The sequence below is a fragment of the Glycine soja genome, chromosome 5 (genome assembly GCF_004193775.1).
Source record: "Glycine soja cultivar W05 chromosome 5, ASM419377v2, whole genome shotgun sequence".
Classification (NCBI taxonomy): Eukaryota; Viridiplantae; Streptophyta; class Magnoliopsida; order Fabales; family Fabaceae; genus Glycine; species Glycine soja.
In genome coordinates, this window is record NC_041006.1 from 36,549,953 (window position 1) to 36,563,025 (window position 13,073).

General features: G+C 28.0%; 1 protein-coding gene and 1 pseudogene across 1 annotated transcript; one reads left to right on the forward strand and one right to left on the reverse strand.

Annotated features, from left to right (window-relative positions):
- Window positions 1–970: 970 nt before the first annotated feature.
- LOC114412884 (protein ECERIFERUM 26-like) lies at window positions 971–6,013 on the forward strand. The gene is made up of 2 exons (XM_028376981.1): window positions 971–1,456; window positions 4,972–6,013. Exons 1-2 carry the CDS (start codon window positions 1,034–1,036, stop codon window positions 5,851–5,853), a joined length of 1,305 nt encoding a protein of 434 aa, XP_028232782.1. The 5' UTR covers window positions 971–1,033; the 3' UTR covers window positions 5,854–6,013.
- A 3,452-nt stretch (window positions 6,014–9,465) lies between these two features.
- On the reverse strand, window positions 9,466–12,656 carry LOC114412885 (annotated as a pseudogene).
- Window positions 12,657–13,073: the final 417 nt, after the last annotated feature.

A 13,073-nucleotide genomic window follows, 5' to 3' on the forward strand; every position in this document is an offset into this window, starting at 1 on the left:
TAGATAGAAACCAAATTTTGTATAAAATTCAACAATTAAAAAGAAATAGAAGAATATCCTAAAAAAAGAAATAGAGAAAGTATATGGAAAATGCTAACGAAAAGTGGAAAGTTTTTAATGAAAAATGGAATATTACTACTTCTGAATCATAATAAATGTTGTCTAAGAAAAAAAATTAAAATAAATATTGTGGAAGAATATATTCTTCCAGGATTTCCAATACAAATTTAATAATATATTTTTATTTATTAATTTTTTTAGCAAGTATCTTTAAGATATTTATTACTCTTTTTATCAAAATAATTATCATTTTAATTTATTTTACATTGGTCAAGAAAAAATAATAAATAGATGAGAGAATAGTAATTTTATAAAAATAATCTTATATTATCATTATAATTTATTTATAAATTTTGTTGTTTATTAATATTACAAGGGATACAAGTGAAAAAAAAATAACTAATGTTACATTAAAAAATAAAAAACTAGCATGATAATTGTTTTGAAATTTTTTTATTACACAATAGTAATGGAATGGATAAAGTAATAATATTTTACTTCTTCCATTCTTATTCTTAAATATAAGACACTTATAACTAATTGACATGTATATTTAAAAAGTTAGTTAATTTTGTAATTGTAATTTAATCTAAAATTACTCTTAAAATTTTCGGACTAATTATGTTACTTTTTTCATCTAAATAATTAATATATGGAGAGAATAATAACAGGGAGTTTCAATTTTTAAACCTAATCTCTTAAATTCTTCAATCCTCGTAAGAGAAAGAAAAAAAAAGATGATTTATAGCATTTATTATTTATGGACTAAAAAAGTTTGTTACTTGAATTACAAAGTCTGCATTTGGTACGAGCCAATGAGAATGAAACGCAAAGTAAGTTTGCATTAAATGTCGAACCAGCCATTCCATGGTCCTTCACTCCATCACTCTATATATGATGGTAGGCAAAGACTGAGTTGAGTACTAGAAGCAATTAAAGCCTCTTTTACAGTTCAGTCTCTTGTTAAAGCAAAATGGTCTTAGAAGAGTGTGTAGTGCATGATGTGAGGCTATCCTCAGTTGGGCCAGGCCGGGCCACCAGGTCGGAGGTGTTCCACAGCCCGGGTGGCTTGGACTTGGCCATGAAGCTTCACTATCTCAGAGTGGTGTACTTCTTTGCTAGTGAGGCTGCACAAGACCTAACCATCATGAAAATTAAGGAGGCCATGTTCACTTTGCTCAACCATTACTTCATCACATGTGGCCGCTTCCGGCGATCGGATTCCGGTAGGCCCTTAATCAAGTGCAATGATTGTGGAGTAAGGTTCATTGAGGCCAAGTGCAGCAAAACCCTAGATGAGTGGCTAGCCATGAAGGATTGGCCCTTGTACAAGTTGCTCGTCTCTCACCAAGTCATTGGCCCAGAACTATCTTTTTCTCCTCCTGTTTTGTTGCAGGTTCTTAGTAATTTCCCTACACATACTATACTAATTTATATATTATGCATCACACGTGACACACACTTATTAGTTATTATTCATTTTTTATGTATGACAAAACCTATAACTACTTTCATAGGAATTTTTTAGTGTTTTTTTAATCAGAAATGGAATATTTCATTTCTATAATTTTCACACTCGAAATCAAAGTACAACCAATTCAAACTAATTGAGATAAAGGTTTTTTAATTGTTAATATTTGAGTAATGAATAAAATTAAAGGAAGATAGAGACAAAAAAGGCCACAATCAAATTAAGTAGAGGAAGATTCTCTGATTCATCTCTAAATTTCTTTTGAAGGTTAGTATTGATTATTCCATCCATTCTAAAATAAGTGTTGTATTTGTGAAAAAAAAATTATATCACATTTAATTTTTTAATGTAGTATTAATTCTCTTTTTCACGTAGAAAAATGCTAGCGACGCTCCCTCTAATATTATCTTTTCAACACTATTTTTACTATTGATTGAAACTTGTTAAAAAATGTAAGTTTTGGTGGGTCTTACTTATCATTTAATGATTCTTTTTTTCAATTTAGATATAAAATCTATCAAAATTGGCAATTTTAAGAAAAATTCAGTCAATCATAAAGAAAATGGTAGAAAGAGAATGACTTTTCATAATACTCCTAATATATGTCACTTTAATTTTTAAATCTAATATTAATATTATTTTTTAACTATTTAATAAGAATAATTTTATAAGATCATTATTCTCCTTCATCTTTTTATTATCTGTATAAAATTATCTAAGATAACACTTATTTTGAATGGAGACTCTAAGTTTTAAATTTAGAGTATATATTTACTTAATATTTCAAGAGATGATCTACTTTGTATACTAGTTTGTAAGCCACGAAGGATTACTAAATACAGTAATCGATGCCTCAATAAAAAAGAGTAGCTATTAGCTGGGGTTTAGTCCTGCTACGCTAGTGACTACCTCTACAACACGTATTTCTCACTGACTCTTTTATCCAATATTTGATTCAGTAAGAAAATGGAGAAAGATAAATATTTGAAATTTAAATAATATTTTTTTTAAAAGAATAAGAAAATTTGAAAATCATATTTTTCTCTTTAATTTCTATTTCCTAAAAAAATTTAGTTTGTTATACTTTTTTATTAAAAAAAATAACAGCTAGATATATGATAATATACACAAAACAAATCATACAATGGTAAAAAATTATTCTCAACTATAAAATTTTTAATTTACGATTAAAATATTCCCTGTGTACAACATAGTTCCGTAAAACTTGCGTAGGGACCCTACCACTCTATCGGAATTTTGACCAAAACAGATAATTCTATTTAGAATTTATTAAATAAGAGTATTTTTTAACTAATTTTTAAATAAGTATAAGTCGTAGGAATTTTTATAACTTTTGAATATAAAATAATAATAAAAATTACTATTTCATTTTTTTATAATAGTAAAGTCGTAAAAAATTAAATAATTTTATTTTTTTAATTATTAAAGTTTTGATTAATATTTTTATTTTTAAATTATTTTAATTATAATTTTATATTTCATGATTATTTTTTCAATTATTTTAAAATTAAAAATAATTATAATTAGTATTTTTTATAATTTATGACTTTAAACTCGTTGAAATAATAATTATAATTAAAATGATTAATTCTTCTATAATCCATCGAATTTTATTTTTTATTCCTAACCATTAATTATTTTTTAATTAATATTTTATTAATCAATAATAATTAGATAAAATGGACAAAGAATTAATTTTAATTATTTAGGTTCCTTTTCGTTTCTAAATTTAACAAATAATAATTTACAAAAAATATTAAATAAAACCAGTTGTATCATATACTTATCTTCAAAAACAGAGTAGTAGAAACACAATAATATCAGATATAAAAATATAAAAGAAAAGAAACAATGTTCATTATTTGTGTAAATACATTTTTTTATATTGATTGATTAACATATTAAAAATAAGTATGTTAAAAGAAAAAAAAGAGAGAAAAATAAACTTATACAAGAAATTTAACATACACGATGCATGATAGAAAAATAGAGTAGTAGAATCAAAACATAAAATTATAATTAAAATAACTTTAAAATCATTCAAAATTAATCACGACTTTGAAGTGGTGAAAATTTTACAGCTTTATATAAATATTTTTTAAAAAAACTAAAATCATTGGATTTTTTTACCATTTTACTATTAAAAAAACATCAGTTTTTTTATGACTTGATACCTAAAAGTCATAAAAATTCCTACTCTGGGAATTAATTAAAAAATAATTGCATTTAATAAATTTCAAATGAAATTATTAGCTTTTGGTCAAAATCCCCTCTTTATCCTGTCCTGGTTTGGTTGAAATAGTGACCTGCTAATTAGTCGCCATGCTTTTTCTGGTAGAGATGTTAATACCATCCTATCTTCATAAGCTACCATTACATTAATTCACATAGTAGTACGTAGTATAGTATGGTATGGTGGACAATTCCTTTCATAAGAGAGATAAGGTTGATCGTAACTATTCAACAAAAAAAGAAAAAAACCCCTTTTAATTAATATTTCTGTAGACTGTAGGGTAAAAGCCCATTGCTTTCGGTATCATTGATACAGACTCCTATATACTGTTCAAATACATTATTACTTGTTTTTTATATAAAAAAAAATCCGCGGTAATATTTTGATTTTAAGTAATGTTAATCTTCTTATGAATTTTTTAACACTTAATAAATAAATATTGTATGAAAAATTAAATACAATTAATGTCTTATAATTTAAAACATTTAATATTTAATACTACATAGAGTAACAAAGTGGATATTGTAGGAGTATTTAAACCTATCTTTAAATGTTATCATACGCATATTTTTGGTATACAATGAAGTTTATCATTAACACGTTTTTTTAAGGAATCATTAACACGTTTAAATTCGATAAAGACTGTTTTCCTGAGGACTTTTAATATAATTTTACATATTATACACAACAAATTGTCAAATTAAACACAAGTTATCGAAAAGAATAATACGGTAAAATTATTATTGTTTTTATTTTGTAATGCTTAATACACGAACAAGGGAATGACAAGTTCAGAAAGATGTTTTCCTAATTTGCATTAAAAAAAAGATGTTTTAAAAAAAATTGAGAGATGTCATCTTAGGTGAGAGGAGTAATTTTTAATCATTAAATATAACCTAAAGTTATTTAAAAGACGATTACATTAATATCATTGATGTCTGATCTCCATTTTTAAAATGTTCCATCCTTACTACAATGTAACAATGATGGTAATTAGATGCAAGATTTTACATTAAAAAATTAGAAGCAAAAATTTGAAAATCTCATTTAGATAAAAGAGTATAAATACGTTTAATTGTTTCTTTTTACTTGGTAGAAACGAAATATATATAAAAAAAATCTGAAAATTTATTTCTAGGTGGTTATTCCTTCTATCACTATAAATCATAAAGCTTGGCTCTTGCAGGTAACTAAATTTAAGTGCGGTGGAATTTCATTGGGTCTTAGTTGGGCCCATGTATTGGGGGACCCGCTTTCAGCTTCAGAATTCATTAACTCTTGGGGCCTAATATTGAAAAATATGGGCCTACAACAGCTTTTTAACATCCCAAGATCCATCCCAACACCCAGACAACCCGGACCAGAAAAGGATCCAGTTTCAGCAAAACGGGTCGACCCGGTGGGGGATCATTGGATCCCAGCCAACAACAAAAAAATGGACACATTCTCCTTCCACCTAACTAGCTCCCAGTTGAACTACTTGCAAGCACAAATTTGGGGTCCAAGTCTTGACCAAACCCCTCTTTTTGAATCCCTATGTGCCATGATTTGGCGTTGCATGGCCCGGGTTCGATCAGGATCCGAACCCAAAACCGTGACCGTGTGTAGAACCGACCCGTATAAGAGGTCAAATGATATCATTGGTAATAACCAAGTGATATGCAAGGTTGAGGTTGAAAGTGAATGCTCAATTGTAGACACTGATTTGACAATCTTAGCTAGCATGCTTGTGGATCAAGGAGTGGATGAGAGGAAGCAAATTGAGGAAGCCATTGAGAAAGACCAAGGTGTGAGTGATTTCTTTGTGTATGGTGTCAATTTGACATTTCTAGACTTGGAAGACACCAATGTGTATGACTTGCAATTGAAGGGACACACACCAAAGTTTGTTTACTACACCCTTCAAGGGGTTGGAGATGAAGGGATTGTTTTGGTGTATCCGTGGCCAAAAGGTTCTATCGAGAATGGTGTTGATGGGAAGTTTGTGACCATGATTATACCGGAGGATGAAATGGTGAAGCTTAAATCTGAGCTCAAGATAATTGGTCTTCTGCTTGAGGATAATTAAGTTTTAATGAGATTAAGTGTTTATCAACGAATAAATTTCTTTTTTATTAAGTATATTTGTGAGCAAGGGAAACTTTTAGTTTGTAGTACATAGTGTATTACTTTAAAGTCATGTGTGTCTCACGTTAAACGTAAATGTGACATGGTGTGATTCTTCTTCCTGCGTTGTTATTAAATAAATTATTTCCTTTTAAAAAAAGAATTTAATTGCTTTGCTTTACACAAAGAATTACTATTTCTCACCAAACAGGCATTTTAATATAAAATACTAAACTAAAAGTAAGACACGTTTTTTTTACAGCAAAACTAAGAGACACAAAAATTTTAAAAATATCTCTATTAAAATAAATTCTAACTTTAAAACTAAATAGACCTTATTAATAATACAGCTTGGTTCTCTTTTTTTGAATGGCAAGCATGTCCTTTGACTTGCTTGAAAGGATTGTTTTAATTTTGGTGATGCTATGTGATTTGTATCGCGGGTGAGGTCTCTCCTCATAGGGATAAGGCCTTTGGGGTTCTTACTTATTATGCTAGGAATGCCTACTTGAAGGGATTTGTTGGGGTATTCGGTATTCCATGTAACTTCCTGCACTTGTTTTTCTGGTTGATGCAGATTCAATTTCACAGCTAGTGATTTGGATGTCTGCACCTCTTGTTTATTCACCCCTTTATAAAATATACTTCCTCTTCGCCTTTAAAAAATTATTAATGTAAATTATGAGAGTATAGATTATCATGAGTCATGACATTTGTTTAAAATATTCATAAATTTTGTTGATGATTAATTTTTATAAAAAAATCTCTTATCTTAATTATGATCTTTTCATCAACAAGACATGAAATCAAAATTTTGTTTGAGAAAATCGAGTTTAATTTTGTTCAAACTATCACTTATTGACATATATTAATTATGTAAGAATTTATTAATATTATTTTCATAATTTACATTATTTTAAATTCTCATAATAATATAAATTATGATAATAATATCAAATACTTTGTCACAATTAATAAATACTAAGAAATGTTAGTGATATTCTCATAATTTTCATTTTTTTATATTTTTTATTTAATATAAATTAAGAGAGATAATCATTAAATCAAACTGAAAACTTATAAAAATAGTAATTTCTAATAAATCATAATCAATTATAAAAGATACTAAAAAGGGTGTAAAAAAAATATCACCAGCTTATATGATAGCAAATGTTTTGTTAAAAAAACACATTTAGATTATCATTGGAATGTTCAAAAAAGTTAGTCTTTGTCTATGGAAAATTAATTGGAAATGGAATACTTTCAATAAATATAAACCAACAATTGTATTTACTAACGGTGAATTTAGACCACGTGTTACTTTGTTGACTCTTTAAAACATCAATTACTTTGAAGTTTTTTTAGTATAGATTTCTCTAATTTATTGTAAATTGAGAATATGTATATTTAATGTTAATAAAATGGTATAAATGCGGAAATTGTGTTTTTATATATAGAAGAATTTTTAAGTAACTATTATTTATTATTAATTATATTCAGTAAGTTTTTAATTTTCCGTCAAAAAATAAATTTTTAAACATTTATAACAAAAAAAATAATCAACATATATATTTCACCCTCAATAGTCAATTCTTCAAGAAAAAAACATAAAATTAATATAATGAAAAGACAATTCATTAAAATGGTTGTTAGGAGTTCGAGATAAAATAATATGCCAAGTTGTAGATTGCAATTAAAGAGCACAAATCTGCATAAAAAAAATTAAAAAGCACAAATCAATGGTCAATGGTGCAATTAAATGTTTTCATCCTAAGGCTATCTATGAAGTTTCCTTTCATTTTCCATATATTATATGTTTATTTATGAGCATTGAAGATTTAGTTTAAGTCAAGTTGCAAATCTTAAATTGACTTGGAAGGATGTAATTTGTAAGTATAAATCAGCTAGAGTTTACTTTATTTATTTGGATTTAATTTTAATACTAATTGACTTAATATTATGGTAGCTAGCTGCTAGGAATTTATCCTTATGATCGAGACAATGATAAACAAAGACAGCCTCCATTACTTCAGCCACACAATCATACTTGTGTCACCTAATGATGAGTTAAGACAATGAGTTATTAAAATGTTAACTATTTGATTTTATTAAAATTAAATGACTTAAATCTAATTTGACTTTTCATATTTTTTCTTTCCATAACTTTGATTTGTCTATTTTTAAATTGAGATATTTGAATCTTCTATTTTAAAAAATTTATAATTTTAGTTCTCTCATTTTAGAATAGAGACAATTAATCATTCTATTTAAAAAAAAATCACAATAATTCTTTTATTTTAAAAAATTTGTAATTCTTATCAAATTTTTTATTTTATCTCGTTTTATTTCTTTTTTTTTTGGCTCAATTAAATCTTAAATCTAATATATTCATTTAAGGTATCATAAAATATAATTTAATTAATTACAAAGTAAAAAATAAAACAAATGAAACATAGGAAAAATTAAAATTAAATCAAAATTGTAGATTTTTTAAAATACGAGAAATACAATTACTAATTTTTTAAAATATAAGAATCAAATGTTTACATTTTGAAATAAGGAGAACAAAATTACGGATCTTTTAAAATAGGAGAACTAAATATCTCAATTTTAAAATAGAGGAATCAAAATTATAAAATAAATAAAAGAAATTTTAAAATTATATTTAGCCCATTATTTACATAATGAAATGTCGCCTATACATATTTATCCTTGACATAGTGATAGAATACAGCCATGTAATTCAAGAGGACACCCATCAATCTTTATCTTTTGCTACATTATTGGTACGAAGTTTAAATCTATCACCTTCACTAATAAAGGAGTACTTCACATAATTGCTCTCTTTGTACATATTTGGAAGTGACTACTTTTTAATCGATTTTTTTAAAAAAAAAATATTAGAAATAATTAATTATTAATAAATGATTACATTTTAAAAATAAATTGAAGAATAAAAAAGATAAACTAATCATATTTTTGATTAAACATACCTAACCGTGTGTTTGTTTCACAAAATGATGTTGTATCAAATTTTTATAAATATTAATGTGTTTGTCTATTTAATATTTATAAATTTTAAAATAATTAAAAAAATAAGAGTTGAAATGAAAGTTATAATTGGGTCAAAACATACATAGCTTCCTACAACCGCCATAGAAATATAACTTTTTCACCTCTTATCACATGAATAGAAATGAATTAAATGATGGTAGGACTATTATTTTAATGTGAATAAACAACCCTCAAGAATATTTTTCAAAATTCACAAACATGAAAATATTTTATTCTCAAATTCACATGGCTGTGAAACAAATAGGCCCGCAATCATTTAAGCATATTCTTGAGATATTTAAAAATGTGTTAGACTAAATGTTAATATTTGTAAATATTTTCAAAATTAAAATAATTAAAATAAAAAATAAGAATTAAAATGTAAGTTATAATTGGATTACAACATAACTTCCTACAATTTCATGGAAATATATTTTTTTCACTCTTCATGAAAATAAAAGTTACTTAAATCATTATAACTATTTTCCTTTAAGGAATATTTTTTTCCAAATTCATAACATACATAAGAATATTATATTCTCATAAATTCATTTTAATTCGTGAAACAAACACGCTGCAAGTCACTTTATCACCCCACGTCGTTCTAATACACTTGATAAAGATAAATAAACACACCTAGCCAGTTTATCATATAGTTTTTATTGATGGCCAAGTTAGGATGTTGGGTGATAAGGAATGGGAATTAAGCAAAGATCATTTGCTCTTTTGACAGTTAGGCCAAAAGACTCATGAGTCATGTCCAATTCTTGGTGTATTGCTCCATTTGGCAGCTCCCAAACAAAATGGTAAAGCAAATTGGCCACTGACAGCAACATGTAAGGCATGGAAAATGCAGCTCCAGGACAAATTCTCCTTCCAGCCCCAAAGGGGATGTATTCAAAGTTTGTGCCACTGAAATCATAAGAGTTTGATTCTCTCCCAATGGCCCAAGCATTGATAATGACTTTGCTCTTTGCAGGGATTTCATATCCATTGATTACACATGCCTCACTGTTTTCTCTTGAGACTAATAATGCCTCAGGAGGTGTAGCCTTTTTGTTTCTTTTATGACTGAATTTAAGTATTGACACTGTCTAAGGCCTGTTTCATCCACATAACCTTTCACATTGAAGACCTTTCTTATCTCAGTATGTGCCTTTTCCATAACCTTAGGATTTTTCATATGTTCTGACATTGCCCATACTGTAACTGCTGTTGGTGCAGCTGTCCCACCAGCAAACATGTCCTGAAATTAATTAACCATCAATCTAATTTAGAACATTAATAATAGAGTAAATTAGATTAATATCTATGACATTGTCAAACTCCTTTTTAATGTTTACAACAATTTTTCTTATGAAAAGCATGATCACAATTAAGGAGTTAGGGTAATATATAAAAAAATATCAAAGTAATATTTTTCAAAAAAATCGAAAGAGCTGAGTTAGTATCGAAATAAAAAATAATTAGGAGAGATTTCAGAAGGGATTTCAAGGAATAGTATAATTTACTCTTAATAATAAAGCTAAATATGTGGTGTAGCACAATCCAAAGCTGATACCTCTTTCCGAAAAATTTAATTACAACTAGTATTAACGTTTCAAATAAAAAAGGTTCAAATAATATTTTAATTTATTAATTTTTAAATATTTATAGGATGAGCAACATAAGAAACTGCAATGTGAGAAGAATAAGAACAGAGAACAAAAGTTGGCGTGAGAGATGTGGGAACATTGTCGTGAACAAAGGTGCGGTGAGAGACGTAGAATGTAACGAAACATATTTTGACAATATTTTAACTATGTATAAATATTTTAAAAAACAATATCATAATTTAGTAACATTTAGTTTTATAAATGTTACAAAACGGTCTTATTCGTAACATTAAGCAGTTAAATGTTGCTAAAAACATATGTAGTAGTGGCTTATACGACATCGCATGGCAATGCCCAAAAATTAAATAAAAACAACGTAGACCTCACTCACGTCTTTGGGAAAGAAACAAGCAAAATGGGCATAGGGTATGGGCACCAGTAAGTTGAAGACTTTTCCAAGAAGGCAATAATTTAGGGACCCCTTTAGAAATTGGCCAAGGAATAAAAAGTGTAGCCAATTAGCAACAGGGGGAGTGATGAGGTGGACCCAAGGGATTAGGGTATAGCCGTATAGTTCGTTCTGTTTTTTCCTGGTATTAATTGGTAAGCTCATTTAGATATTTAAGGATGAACCAATCCAATGAAATATAATAGGGTGAAATAAAAATCCCATTCAATTCCATATCTTTTAATTTAAGAGGAACAAAAAGAAGAAGAATAGAACAAAATGAAATAAAATATATTTCAATACTTCTCTTTCTATTATACTGATAGTCATAAAAAAAATGTCACTTTTGTTTCCAATCTTATTTCACTCTTTATTATCAATTTAAATATATTTTATAAAGAAGGAAAGGAAAAGAGAGAGTTGTTATCCACTTATTTTATAGATAAAGTATTTTAACCGGTTAAACTTTAATTTTCTTGATCAGGGAAGTATATCTTTCTAAAATGCTCCTAAAAAAACGAGTATAGTACACTCACTTATTTGCTTATAAAAAATATTTTAATAACTTGCTACTTCAATTTTCTATATATATATATATATATATATATATATATAAAGTGTAATTTATTATGTTAGTAATTTAATATCTATGTATATAGTTGTATATATGGGAAATCTTCAAAGTAATCTTAAAGAAAAATGCATACCGACCCAGATGAGTGCTTTGATGTTGTTGTGGGTCATGGGAATTTCCAAGTCATCTCTCTTTTGAGTTTTGAGAAGAATATCAATAAAATCCTCGTGCGTCACTCCATGCTTGTTCCTATTTTCCTGGTGATCCTTGACCATATGTTCTAGGATCTTGTCATTCTCTCTCTGTGCTCTTTCAACTCTAGTTTTCATTCCTGTACGTACGTGAGCAAAGGAAGCACTTTGATTGAAGGGTAGAAATCAGCAATTGAGAAACCTCCCAATAGCACTAGCATTTGCTCCATCGTTGACACGAAAGCTTCTTGGTCTTTGCATTTTGTACCATTAGCTGCCCTTGCAATTATAGCAATTGTCACTGACTCAATTTCCTTAGTAGTAAGATTGATAATTGACCCTTCATTGGCATAGACATTTCTAACAAGTTTAGTTGCCTCTTTTTCTCTTGTGTGCCTTAGTGATTAAACATGCTTTGCATTTAACAACTCTGAAATGCAAAATTTTTTAGTTGCCTCCAAGCTCTTCCGTAAGAAGAGAAGGCTATAAATGTCGCTGCTATCATAGACAAAGAATTTGGAAGCAAGAAGATGGGGCCTATTGGCAAAGATGGCATCATGAGTTTTCATAATCTCTTTGGCAATATCTGCTGAAGAGCTATTATGTGTGGCTTTTCACCAAGTTGTAGGTGCATCAAGGGTCCATGTTGGTTAATTAGCCAAGTTTGCCAAAGTTTGGTGGGGAAGTGGCCCAAGAAATTGGTGAATGTTGCCTAGAAGAGGCAGTTTCCAGGTGGCAAGTTTTTGGAATTTGAACGATTCAGAGTGTTGAACAATGCAAGTAAAATGCAAGCAAAGGTGAATAGGAGAGAGAAGGGAAAAAGAAGCTCCATGTTTAGAAATAAAATGTTGTATATGCATGAACGGGATTGTAAGTTCTTCGGGCTTATAAATAAACGAGTGGTTTATCACGTATTGGAACAAACTCAACGTAGGGGCAGATTCATATATAATTTTGGATGGACCAACACAAAAAAATTGAACGGAGATCCTCCATGTCATTAGACACCTGGTGATTGAAAAAAAAAAAAGAAAAAAAATATAAATATTATAGAACTTATGATATGATAGAAAGATATTAGAAAGGTGTTTAAAATAAATTAAAAAACTGTTCCCTTTTGCGATTTGAAGCAACGCATGAAAAACCACGTACAACACAAACAATTTCGTACCACGTGCTTACTGTTGACAAGATTAATGGAGATCAAAATGGAACATGGTAAAAAAAAATTGCCATGTGGTGCTCCAAGAGATGTTGAGACGTCAAGAGTTATCGTTTTCGATGTATATTTATCGTTTGCCAATCTTTTAAGTTTATTTA

What these genes read in the sequence shown, in the direction of transcription:
- LOC114412884 (XM_028376981.1), top strand. Translation starts at nt 1,034, where the DNA reads ATGGTCTTAGAAGAGTGTGTAGTGCATGATGTGAGGCTATCCTCAGTT. An exon ending in CTCCTCCTGTTTTGTTGCAG is followed by an intron (nt 1,457 to 4,971) that starts GTTCTTAGTAAT and finishes TGGCTCTTGCAG; the next exon opens with GTAACTAAATTTAAGTGCGG.